General features: G+C 34.8%; 2 protein-coding genes across 4 annotated transcripts in view; both read right to left on the bottom strand.

Annotated features, from left to right (window-relative positions):
* The window catches only part of LOC127978687 (glutathione S-transferase A), a 209,307-nt gene that overhangs the window by 23,367 nt on the left and 172,166 nt on the right, over positions 1–13,774 (bottom strand). The window lies entirely within an intron of this gene.
* Positions 1–13,774, bottom strand: part of LOC127978661 (FH1/FH2 domain-containing protein 3-like) — a 46,445-nt gene that overhangs the window by 13,680 nt on the left and 18,991 nt on the right. Inside the window, exons 5-17 of one of the 3 annotated variants that reach the window (XM_052583468.1) lie at positions 12,239–12,344; positions 10,844–10,938; positions 10,645–10,756; positions 9,733–9,827; positions 9,291–9,434; positions 9,048–9,220; positions 7,732–7,764; positions 5,199–5,462; positions 4,961–4,996; positions 2,846–2,980; positions 2,694–2,744; positions 1,779–1,969; positions 952–1,269 (exon numbers count right to left, since the gene is read on the bottom strand). In XM_052583468.1, coding sequence (XP_052439428.1) covers positions 952–1,269; positions 1,779–1,969; positions 2,694–2,744; positions 2,846–2,980; positions 4,961–4,996; positions 5,199–5,462; positions 7,732–7,764; positions 9,048–9,220; positions 9,291–9,434; positions 9,733–9,827; positions 10,645–10,756; positions 10,844–10,938; positions 12,239–12,344 — 1,753 coding nt within the window. The remainder of the gene's footprint in view (positions 1–951; positions 1,270–1,778; positions 1,970–2,693; positions 2,745–2,845; positions 2,981–4,960; positions 4,997–5,198; positions 5,463–7,731; positions 7,765–9,047; positions 9,221–9,290; positions 9,435–9,732; positions 9,828–10,644; positions 10,757–10,843; positions 10,939–12,238; positions 12,345–13,774) is intronic. The other 2 variants (XM_052583470.1, XM_052583471.1) reach the window with 2 other exon arrangements.

The raw sequence follows: 13,774 nt of genomic DNA, 5'->3' as shown, positions 1-13,774 counted from the left end.
ATATATATATATATATATATATATATATATATATATATATATATATATATATATATTTCAGAATAAAATATGTTGTTTATATATTAAATATTTATTTATAATATAAATTATATTAATATAAATCTAGAAATGTGAATACATATAATTTTTTGCAAAATATATACTGTATGTATTTGTATTTATATATGCATAATAAATATACACAAAACATTTTTTTTTTGTATGCGATTAATCGTGATTAGCCGTACAAATTTCTTAAAATTAGTGTAAGAAATGTAAAAAAATTCTACATTTGGGCCAACTGGTTATTTTTTTTTTTAGCATTTCAAAATGTATTTTATATATATATATATATATATATATATATATATATATATATATATATATATATATATAAATAATGAATATATGATTATATATTATGTTTTACATTTAATAATATTCCTTATTTTAATTTTATTTTAATAAGCTTTACATTTCAGTTCAGCTTTAGATGAAGAAATATTTTAGCAGTTAGCATTTTAGCTGTTTGGGTAAATGTTTTATTTTAATATTTCAGTAATATTTTCTATAATTCATTTTACATTACTCATAAACTGTAAAGTAATGAATAATTACTATAAATAATTCATAATAAATTATATAATAAATAAATATATACAATTACATACAGCAGAATTGTATGTATATTATGTATTATATTTAATAATATGTATTGCTTTTAAATTTTACCATAATATTTTTATAATATTTTAGAATTTTCAGATTTATTCCAGTTTTACATGCATTTTTCAAATGTATTTTATTGTGCGTTTTTTATATTTTTCAAATGTTATATTAAATACTGTAACACATTGTTTTTTAGCCAAATGTAGTTTATATATAGTTGAAACAGTAACTGTTATTCATGGACACTCTTCTGTATTATTATCTGGTCCTCGTTCCTCTCACCCGTCTCGGCTCCTGCAGGGGGTCCATCCTCTCTCTCCAGTGTGCTGCTGGCTGATGATATACTGGAGGCCGAGCAGTTGTCCTTCTCGTTCACTTCTTCGTTCTGTCGTTCTTTATCACTCAAGATCCCGCTGTCCTCCGCTTCTCCATCCGGCGCTTCCCTTTCAGACCCCTCCTCTTCCTCTTCCGCCCTCTCCTCGGCTCCGCCCACTTCCTGTTCAGCACTCATCTCTTCCACTTCCTGTTCTTCTCTGGGTTCTACGTCCTTCTCCTCGGGTTCTAGACTGGCCTCCACGTGTGGTTCTAGATCATTGGTGTCTGTGGAGAAGGTGATTCAAGTGAACAGAAGAGAGCAGTATACAGTGTGTGTACAGTGTGCTGGTGATCAGGTTCAACATGTGACTTCCTGCACTGATAAAGTCCCTCAGATGATGGGCTCTGTCCCTAACGGATATGAACAGGGAACACACCTCTGTGTGTCAGCACCTTCTCTGTGTGTGTGTGTGTGTGTGTGTGTGTGAGGTGATGGAGAAGTTACAGTATCAGTATATATATATATATATATATATATATATATATATATATATATATATATATATATATATATATATATATATATGCTAAGGATTTCATTTGATCAACTTTAAAGATGATTTTCTCAATGTTTAGATTTTTTTGCTCCCTCAGATTCCAGATTTTCAAATAGTTGTATCTCAGACAAATACTGTCCTCCTAACAAGCCACACATCAATAAAGAGAGGATTTATTCAGCTTCAGAAAACTTACTTTGAAAACTGACAGATTGAGTGTGTGTCAGATGGGTTTACCTGGTTCAGAGGGCGGGTACGACGTGATGGGCGTGTCCTGCTCGTCCTGTGATGTCACAGGCGAGGGCGTGGCACTGCGGGATGATTGACAGGTGTCCGTCGGGCTCAGAGTGAGGCTGAGACCTCGAGCCGCAGAACGTATTCGCTCTCGCTCAAACTCTTCGTCCGCCAGTCGCTCGGCCGTCCGAAACCTGACACACACGTTCATCAAACACGGTCAATCCTCGCTCCGCAGACACATTCTCACGCTGTGTGCTTTCAGTCAAACAGAACGGTATGTGTGGAAGTGAGGGGAGGAGGAAAAATGTGTTTGGATTCGAGGAAAAGTGGGTTAAAAAAGCTGAAGAGGGAAAATAAGACTAAACCTGTTCAAGATGTGACATCACACACACACACACTCTCTCTCACACACACACTCTAACACACACACACACACACACACGCACACTACATGACCTTTAATAGACACCTAAGAAGCAGAATAATCTGATACATTAATACAAAAGTATTTAAGCATATTAAAACAATAAAATCAATAAATACTTAATAACATTTAGTTCATGTGATGAAGATTTTTATTTGTGTGTGTGTGTATATCTATTTATGCACTCTTATGTACAAAATTAAATAAAGAATTAAAAAGTAGTGTATTAGTAGTAGCATTTAAAACATTTCAACTTATAAATCTCAACTTATTTCATTAATGTAATCAAATTATATATAAAACCAAAGCTATTTGCCACTGCCAGTGCATTAACGTTTTTATAGAAAATATTTGATAAAAAAAAAACAGTTATGACCTAATATTATAACAGGCTCCTTCTGAGTGGAGAGCTATATAAAGTGTTTGACCCTCAGTTCTCCAGGCAGTTCACTGACTAAATATGACTTCAACTAGTTAGTGAATACACTCACCTCTCCTCTCGAGCGTGTCGGGCCTCCTCCATGTTGGACACATAGTCCCGGCTGCACACACACACACACACACACACACACAGGGAGAGGTCAGGTGATCTGTACTGTGATAACTCATCATGTGTGTGTGTGTGTGTAGTGTAGGTCTGGACCTGTGTCGGTTGCGCTCCTCTCTCTCGATGCGCTGCAGTCGCTCCTCTCGCTCCACACGTCGTCTCTCTCTCTCCGCCGCCAGAGACTCCTGATGCTGACGGTACGAGGACGACAGCAGGCCATCCACAGCAGGCCTAAACAACACCCATCATCAACACTCGCCTTGCACTATTAACATCTCAATCATTTAACAGCATATGCATATCAATGTTCACCCTCACCGAACATTAAACATGCAAAAATGATTCCCGATTATTTTAGTAAGTGTTTTATTTCAATTGTTTTTGTCAAAATGATCAAAATTGATTTAATCTCACATTATATGATTTCATTAATTATTTACTATTTATCAACTCATAAAAGCCCTGAAGTGCCTCGCAAATTTTGTGACACTGACGCCGTTATTGAACTAAACTGAATCAACAACTGAAGCACAATAAATATAAATAAAATAATAATAATAAAGTATAATAAAATGTATATTATTAAATAAAATTATATATATATATATATATATATATATATATATATATATATATATATATATATATATATATATATATATATATATATATATTAGGGGTGTAACGGTTCACAAAATTCACGGTTCGGTTCGATACGATACACTGATGTCACGGTTCGGTTCGGTTCGGTTCGATACGTTTTAGATACAGCAAAATGTAAAAACATCTCAACTTTTCAGAATGCCGCAAGCGCACCGCGGGTCATGTGACAAGAACCAACCAATCAGCTTCATCCTTTCCCGTAACAACGTTGAGAGCTCAGCCAAGATGAAGGAACAGCTGATCATAGTTGTATATGGATTGCAATTTTGAAATAAATTCAGTAGCAGAGCTACTGCAAGCGATTTTTAGAGCTGCAAATCCATTTATCCTTCGCTGAAATTTCCGCGTCTCATGGAGAGAGCACGTCATTGTTGCTTAGCAAAGACAGACGCCTCAGGAGAAAGACGCGCTTAGCGTTTTCCATGCGTTTTTAGGCACGATATGTGAACGGCCCCTAAGGCGCTCGCTCACTCAGCACGCGCTGAAGGCTCGTTGCAAAATGTCTAATGCATTTAACAGACCAGAAATATAAGATCCTAAAATAACCAACAGGTCTGGTGTTTGGGTTGGATTCCCTGTAAGCTATAGTGTCTAAATGCTGCAGGGATAGTTTGCTGCGTGCATGTTTCTCCTTTTTTTCGTCTTTTCCCAGATAGTACTGACGCATATATCCCAGATATTCCCGCTGGTTTTTTTTTTTTTTTTTTTTTTTTTGTAATCCCGCTGGTGTACCCTGTCATGTTGCAGATGCGACATACCGTTGTTTTTTTATCCACCACTCTCTTGCCATCACCATTATAGCTTAAAGGGAATCCAAAGTGCACCCAAACACCAGACCTGTTGGTTATTGGAGGATCTTCTCATTTCTAGTCTGTTAAACGCATTGGCTATTTTGCAACGAGCCTTCAGCGCGTACTGAGTGAGCGAGCACCTGCTGAGTAGCCTAACATAAACATATAAGATGGTGTTTTTTTCTTCTTCGGGAGTGTCAGGGGCGTTGCCTGTTACGTTGTTTGGGTTATTGGGCTACCTTGTTGAACGCATATCATTATATTTCTTTCTCTCTCTTTTTTTTTTTTTTCAAATATAATTAATTACTCCAACGAACCGTTCGGTATACATAATGCGTACCGCGTACCGAACCGAAAGCGTCGTACCGAACGGTTCAATACGAATACGCGTATCGTTACACCCCTAATATATATATATATGTCATAATATATATTATATTATAATATTATATTATTTTATAAACGTTAATTTTTCATTATTGTGACATTAATATTTTATAGACGGACAGATATATAATATAATGTAATATAACTAATATAATATAATATAATATAATATAATATAATATAATATAATATAATATAATATAAAATATAATATAAAATATAATATAATATAATATAATGTAGTATAACATTGACACAGTTATTGAACTAATCTGAATAAACACTATATAGTTTTCCTGGTTATTAATGTGAATCTGTACTGTATACACTGCTCTGTAGAAGTGGATGTGATTAGACAGCGGAAGCTCACCGGTCATTGTGTTGTTTGGCTGCTGTGGAGGACGTCCTGAAAGAAACCACAGACAGAAAGACGGAGTGAGTGTTACTGAAGACGTCAGGCACTTCACCAGCGATGTGTGACGCCCTTCACCTAAAGCTTAAACATCAACATCAAGCACAACGTGACGCATTCACACGGTGAACAGAAGCAGTGCAGATCCGCTGGAGACACACGTGAGCAGGTGCATCATGGGATACCAGGCGTCTACCTGCTGCTCTTCTGATCCTCCTGCTCCTCCAGATCGTAGGAGAACAGGAAGAAGGGCGAGTGGGGCAGGTACGGCAGGTGGGCGGAGCCTCGCTGCAGAGGGCTGATCTCATTGGACGGTGGCACGCTGACGGATGAGCGGCGGTGTGCCAGCAGATTGGCTAGGAGCGACGGCTGGGCGGAGCAAGGAGGGGGCGGGGCCTCTGGGGCCTTCCTCAGCTCCTCCCCCTCCTCAGGTGTGAGTTTGCTGCTGTGCTCTGATGTGCTGAAGAACGGCATCATGGGTAAAATAAAACAGCGAGTTGTGTTTGTGTATTTTTGTATGTTCCTGGAAACAGCGTTTAAAACAAACCTGCCACCACAAACAACAGATAACTAACAAGCTACATAATACTGATTTTGTATAATATAATAATACTTAATACTGCTAATATATACAAATAATAATATGTTTGTAGGAAACACATCAAATTATATATATAATATAATAATATATGAAAATAATATATAGCAACACATGAATAAATATATGTACATGATATATAATCTGATAATATATAAATAATAATCATATAACAAAAGTATATAATTAAAATGCTTAAAATGTAAAACATTTTATATCCAAATACACATATACATTATATTGATTACATAATATATGTAAATTATACATAATCTGATCATATATTTAATAATAATGTAATGTAACGTAATTATAAATATAATGTATTATATAAATATAATATAGAAGTAACAAATAAAATAATTTATAAAATTATATATTTAAATATTTAAATAAATAAAAATATATAAAATAATGGTAATATGTATGTGTAAATACATGTATGTGAACTATTAATAGTACTGTTAACAAAAAAATACAATATAGTAGGATATTTAATAATATAGATGTAAAATGTAAATAATACATTAAATAATCATATTTAATAACATATGTATGTGAATAAAAATATGTCCATAATAGAATAGAATAGTAATTGATCAGCTTGTTAGACAAACTAACTAAAAACAGAAAGTTAGAGAAAGTGAATATGAGCAGTTATAGTTTGGGTAACATGAGGTGATATATAATTTAAAAGACATAAATTGTGAATGTTAAGCATATTTCAGAGAAGTATTATATAATTAGTCGTTTAGGGCTCCTAAAGAAGAATTTCTCTTGACAACAGTGTTAAGCATTTGGTGTTCAGCAGTGAGCATCTAGCTCTTTCTCAGCAGAGGTCAAAGGTCAAAGGTCAAACTGTGAATCTGATGGAGCACAAGACGTCTGTGACTGTGACTCAAGAACCAGCACACGTGGAAACATCCCTGTCTCTGCACTAATATACCTGACCACACTGAGATTAGAAGGGTTTATGTCCCCCCCACCACCATCATCATCATCATCATCATCATCGGAAGCCGACTCAGTGAGAGGAGTTTCCTCCTCGTCCTCCTCTCTGCAGAGAAACCACAAACAGCAGCCATGCAGAACACATGATGTGACCATCATCTTCATCATCTTCATCAGTCGGTCGGTCAGCCCATCATGAGAGCAGCTCGTGAGCAAACACACGTGAATGAGTGACTGATCCAGGCTGATAAATACTCATGGCTGAAGTGTGGAGGATGTTTGAGATTTAAACAGCTTATATAAACTAGTGGTCAACCGATATTGTTTTTTTTTTTGACAGCCGATGCAGATACCTCAGAAATCGGCTGATGACCGATATAAAGCAGATATAATTGTGTTTATTTTAATTAATATTTAAGAAATTTGAAATCGTTTGAAAATGTATTACAAATTAAAAGTGTAAAATAAACATACTTATAATTTAGATGACAAAGTATTTCTCATAAATGAATATTTAATAAAAAATATAATTATAAAGGAAGTAAACACTGTAACCAACTCAGTATTTTGGGAAGTTTGTGTGCAGTGGAAATCATATTTTTTCAAATAAAGCCAAAGTAACTTAATTTTACACACATCACACAGAGAAAATGACATGAATATGACAGTGTCCAAATGCATAGTTTGAAATCATGACTTTAAAGTTTGTCGATACAAATCCACACTTCACAAGGTCTCACAACTGGATTTAACTAAGTTTGCAAGGTTTGTGAAATCAAATGTTCATAAGTCATTCAAAGATGTTCTTTAAATTATGTAAATGCGTATTTGCTGGACAGAAAAAACGTTTCGGCTAATATATAAAAAAAAAAGCCAAATATCGGCCGATATATCGGTCGACCACCAATAAAAACATAAATTACGTTAAAATATTCAAAACCGTACTAGTGCCAATGATCCTAAACCCACTAGTGATCTGAGTTCAGCTGAATGAGTCACATATCAGTGAATGTGTGTGATGCAGGTGATCAGGTTTATTTAGTTAGTGATGATAAACTCACAGCAGAACACGAGAGAGCTGAGATAATGAACTACTGATACTGATCAAATCATCTCTTCAATAGACTGTTATTAGAGGCAGCTGAAGTGCTGTTTAGCGTCTGACAGCATGAGGACTTACATCACCGGAAGATTTTTATGCATCACACGAGCTCTGGAGCAAAAACACCAGCAAAACATGGAGAAAATCCTGTAATACTTCATTCAGTCTCTGTGTTTCTAAACCCTCCTCAACTGTACTGCTGTCTACATAGACAGCTGCCTTCTGAGCCAACAACTGAAGAGGAACTTCATACATCAATGATTTGAAACACTTTCATGAGCAACACATCCATATGAAAACTGTTTTGTTTTTTTTCCTAAAATCAGGTTTTTCCTAAATTTGTGTTTTTGGTTTAAATTTTTCCAGATTCTAAACTCTATCAGGAAATCAGGAAACCTCGACTAAACAACTGAATTCATGAAAAGTAAAATATTTATTAATTTGAACAATTAAAGAGCCCTATGAAATCGGTTTTATTTTTTTTCCCGAAAAATTTGTTTTGCATTCATTTTATTTCAAATTAAATTTTAATTTATTACTTAAATTGTAATATATATATATATATATATATATATATATATATATATATATATATAAACCATTCTTAACAACTGAGTTCATAAACATTTATTAATTTATTAAAATGTTTTCCCCTGACATTTTTCTAGATTCCATTTTAATTTATTTCAATTAAATTAAAACCATGTATAAATAAATGAATTCATAAAACCTCAATTTATTACAACTATTTCAATAAAACAGCTCTGTGAAATTGATTTTATTTTTCTCCTAAATTATGTATATTCCATTTTAATTAATAAAATTCTAATCGAAGTCAAATCAGACAACGTGAAACGTTTATTAATTTATAACAATTTTAACAACAAAACAGCCTTGTGAAATATGTAAAAAAAATGTTATAAATTATCTACATTCCATTTGAATTTTTCTGGATTCAGTTTAAACTGGTTAATACAATTGTAATCAAATTAAAAATATAAATAAAATAACATTTATTTAAAATTTTAGTTCATACTAATTTTTAAAAGAATAATTTTATTTAAATTTGAACAAAAACACAGGAATATGAAATCTCTTATTTTTCCCCAAATTCTGTTGCATTTTTAATCATTCCGCATTTTATAATTTATGATTAAAAACTAATTTATCTTCTAAAATGGCAGTAATTACATAAATTCATTAATTCACTAATTCTCTTTTGATTTATTTCTCCAAAATATTTAAAATCCCCTGATGTTCTGCGCTAATAAATATAATTTTTGTGACTGTAATCCACTGTCGATTTTAATTAGACTGAACTGTTTTTAATTGAGAACAAATGTGAAATCTGCGGCTGTCTGTTTGGATGAGTGTGGTCTAGTGAGTCGTCTCACCTCTCGTTGAGCTCCTGGAAGTTTGTGCTGTGTTTGGAGGCGGGACTGAGTGTGGAGGCGTGGCCTGATCTGCCCATTGAATGCCTGTGGCTGCGGCGTCTCTGCAAGCCCCGCCCCTCTGTCCGTCTGTCGAGGCGAGTATCTTCTACGCCGTCCTCGTGCCCCAGAGTGGCCTGCAGGAACAGAGACGCATCAGAACCAGAGATCGCTCAGACATCAGTCATCCGTCAGAGTCGGTCAGACCTCGTAGATGCTCAGCTGCTCCAGCAGATCCAGATCTGTTCCCTTACGGCCCAGATAACGCTTACACACACTCTCTATGCCCTGCTCCTCCAGAACATCCACCAGATCATAGAAGGAGTCCTGATCGGGCAGCGCCGTCAGCGTCTGAGAGAGAGAGAGTGAGAGAGAGAGAGAGAGAGAGAGAGAGAGAGACAGAGAGAGAGAGAGAGAGAGAGAGAGATTACACAGCTGCAGATGATCTAGCAGCAAGATACACTGAATTTTATATTTTTATAGAATTCTGAAATGTTCATTTGATCTACTTTAAATGTAAACATGCATGTTTTAGTGCCATATATATCTATTCTAGATTCAGTATAAACACTATGTTTGGCAGTACACTGTAACAACTGTCATGCTAATAAAGCACATATTGAATTGAATTAAATTGTGTGTGTCTCACCTTGTTAATGAGGGTCATCACATAGACCAGCAGCTCTGTGTCCACACCGTCCTTCTCTGCTAAAATCTCCATGGCGTTTGACCACTGCTTACAGCCTGACCACACACACACACACACACACACACACACACACACACACACACACACACTTCATAATTTAGCCAAATCATTAAAAATTCACCCTGACCAAACAAACTAATTATTTTTATATTTTTTATCTTATGTTATTAATTTTAATGTAATTTCAATAATTAAATAAATACTTTATTATTTATTATTTAAATTATTTCATGCATCATTCTTTACATAATATCAGTTAAAATAAATAAAATAAGGAAATACATTGAAATTATTTCAAGGACAATTTAAAAATTTTCCCCCAAAATCCCCATTACTGTACACGAAAAAACAAAAAACTAATTATTTAATAATTTATTGACACTTCAGTATCAATGCACGCATCCCTACTTTCTATTATACATTTTAAATTTACATATATTTCTAATTATATATATTTAGCTTTAATTATTTATTATCTGTGCATTAATTATTTTAAATACCCATTCATAAGGTGTGGCTTTCAATTTATACAAATTTGAATGCGATAATATTGTATTACATAATTATTAATCATTGCAGTTAATTTTAAAAAAATGTTTCAAATAAAATAATGTACAAAAAAGTCTTTATTTTCTTGGGACTTAGACATGTTTCAACAAGCTGCTATTGTTATTACTTTCACTTTCACTTTCACTTTACTTGCACTGCATTGTGGGATACTGTACCCAGCATCGTCTGCTCTGGTTATATAACACACGTTACAGGTCACGCAGATAGACTGTGTGTGTGCGTGTGTGTGTGTGTGTGAGTAAGTGTGTGTGTGTGTGTGTGTGTGTGTGTCTGAGTGTGTACCTCTCTTAGAGTCCACAGTGTTGATGGCCTGGATGAGCAGCGGTGCGTTGGACTCTGAATAATCAACAAACACCAGCAGTAGCTTCAGAGATGTCTTGACCACCAGACGAAACTGAACACACACACACACACACACACACACGGATCAGTTCTCACTCTTACTCTGATCGTCACACACACTGATAAAACGGTGCGTCACCTTTGAACCGATGAGCAGGTAGAGCCACTGGATGGTCTCGGTGTGACCTATGACCCCGTTCATCCCGTCCACATACAGCATGATCTGACCCAGAGCTGCAGAGACATACACACGCCACTGAACGCTCATTAGCATAAACCTGATGGAAGCGGGAGGGGCTTAGCACCCTGGATGCTGCCTCCGATTGGTCAAAGCTGATAATAATATTTTGGGTTATTCTGAGGCTCTATTGTAACTCTTCACTGTGTGATTGTCATGTGACACGTTACACTGCTCAGGATGAACCAAAGGATTTTTCATTTTATTGAGATTGCAGAGGTGAAATATTTTGCATCCCAGCTGCAAAATATTTTTTTTCTTTGGATATAATTTTTATTTTTAATTTTTTTTAAACACACATGATTTTAGTATTAGGCATGGCTTTAAAATTATTAATTATTATTAATAATTATAATTAAGTATTCATTAATAATCATAAATGAAGTATTATTCTGAATTACTTTTAGTTTAATTGTTTATTAATTATGTATTTTTTATTAAATTCATGCATCATGGTAGCATTTAGTGTGGCTTTAAAATAACTAGTAATTAATAATGATTGATTATAAGTAATAATTAATTTATAAACATAAATTAAGTATAATAAGTTCATTTTTTGCATCAATTATTTATTAGTTGTTTATCATTTAAAAAATAATACAGCATGGTAGAATTTGGTATTACTTTAACTTTATTAATAAATAATAATTCATTATTAATTTAAAATCAAATTAAGTATCATTAATTCATTTTATTATTATTATTATTTTTTTTATTATTTTATTAAATTTTATTATTTTATTTTTAATTAATAGTGTGTTTATTATAAAAAAATACAGTAGAATTTGGTATTGCTTTTAAATTATTAATAATTTCTAACAATTTATGTTTAATTTAATATTATATTATAAATGAAGTTCAATTAGTTATTTTTCTCATTTGAATTATTTATTAGTTGTTCATTAATTATTTTAAAATGAATAAATTATTGTAATATTTAATGTGGCTTTAAATTCCTGATAATTTGAACGGAAAAAAAACTAGATTACAATAATGTTAACCATTGTTATTATTATTTAAAAATAATTACAAAACTCAGAAATAAACCTCGAAATACAGGAATGATAATAAAAATGTTGCCATTACAGTGAATTAAGGGTAAAAAATGAAGTAATTTATTATGAAGAAACATTTATCACAATATTAAATAGTTTATCAAAAAAGTGTATTAAAAACAGTAATAAAGATGGAAACCAAAAGGTGGCGCTGTTCTCCATCATATGGATATATGGCTCTATGATGCATGAGATATTATTTTCTTTCAGAAGTCTGAGGATGCAAAAGAAGCAAACGAACCTCTGAGGATGTAGTTCTGGTAGTTCTGATCCGCTTCAGCGCCGACCTTAACTAAACACGTCAGACCTTCGGCCATAACGAACTCATGAACCAGGTCCTTATCGTCCTGCACACACACACACACACACACACACACACACACACACACACGGTCATCAGATGGCCTCACACTGCCCTTTAATGTATGTAGTTTTATTAATATAACACGTGTTTAAGAAAAAACTTTTAGGTTTAGGATATTTATTTAGGATAGCAATCGTAGTCAGCTTTTCATAAAAACAAATGAAGTCTCTGGTTTGTTCTCATTTAGACATTGAACCAAAAGAAAACCTGAAAACTATAACCATAAAAAAACTATAATTACTTTAACTTTAACTGAATCAAAAAATACATAACATATAAAAAAACGTAATATTATATAATATTTCTCATTTTCATTTAGTTTAACTTGATCATCATCAACCATCAAGAATTATACATCATAAACCTTTTTAACCCTTTGCATCCTTCTTGTGTTCGTTCTCATCACATCTCACACATTGCATTCTCCTACCCAGTCCGTTTGTGTATTTCTGTAGATACTGCTCTCTCACATTGTTGACAGTATGGTTGATATTATTGACCATTATTGACCAGAAAGTGGTGGAGAAACTTATTGATTTGTCATGCCCTGGCCATGAAGGACCCCTGCTCATTAGCTGAGCTTGTGGAGGCAGTGATGGGCTGGAGAGTGGCTCAGAGGGGCTTGCCAGAGAGGTGAGAGCTGGAGGGCACCCGTCTTAAAGGGAACCTGTCAGCAGGTGAGTGTCTTCAAAGATGAACCCATGCCAACAGACCCTAAACCTCCAGTAGGTCACGTATGGTTCAGAGACCATGGGGCTAGCCCCCTCCCTCTTCAACGGAAAGTGAGACAGAAGGTTGAGTCCAGGGATTCCACTAACATTTTTTATAAGTTCTTTCCATAGGTGACGGTGGGGGGGTTCTTTGGTAGAGAACAGGAGAAGACTGCCTTCTGCACTTCTAGTGGGCACTGGCATTACCGGGTTCCTTTCGGCCTGCATGGAGCACCTGCCACTTTCCAGCGGATGATGAATGTCATTCTTTGACCCCATCACACCTTTGCAGCGGCTTATCTTACCTGTCGTTCATGTGGAGACCTGGGAGGAACATCTCAACTGACTCCAGAAGGTCCTGTCAGAGCTCATAAGGGCAGTACTCACAGCCAACCCCAGGAAGTGTCATCTAGGACTCACGGAAGAACTGACCCTTGGATATCGGATCTGGACAGGGCCTCATCAAACCTCAAGAAGATAAGATTGCAGGGGTTCGTATCTATCCTCAGACCACATCTAAGAGCCAGGTATGTGCCTTTCTGGGTTTATTGGGATTCTATCGATGCTTAATCCCTAACTTCTCCACTCTAGCCTGTCCACTCACAGACCTGACCGGGAAACAACAGGCTGAGAAGGTGCAGTGGTCACCAGCAACCGAGAAGACACTTCAATGCCTCTAGAACTGATCCGCCATGGACCGACT

The sequence above is a fragment of the Carassius gibelio genome, chromosome B19, assembly GCF_023724105.1.
Source record: "Carassius gibelio isolate Cgi1373 ecotype wild population from Czech Republic chromosome B19, carGib1.2-hapl.c, whole genome shotgun sequence".
Classification (NCBI taxonomy): Eukaryota; Metazoa; Chordata; class Actinopteri; order Cypriniformes; family Cyprinidae; genus Carassius; species Carassius gibelio.
The sequence above is the reverse complement of the archived record's forward strand: the minus strand, read 5'-3'. Positions and strand labels throughout refer to the sequence as shown.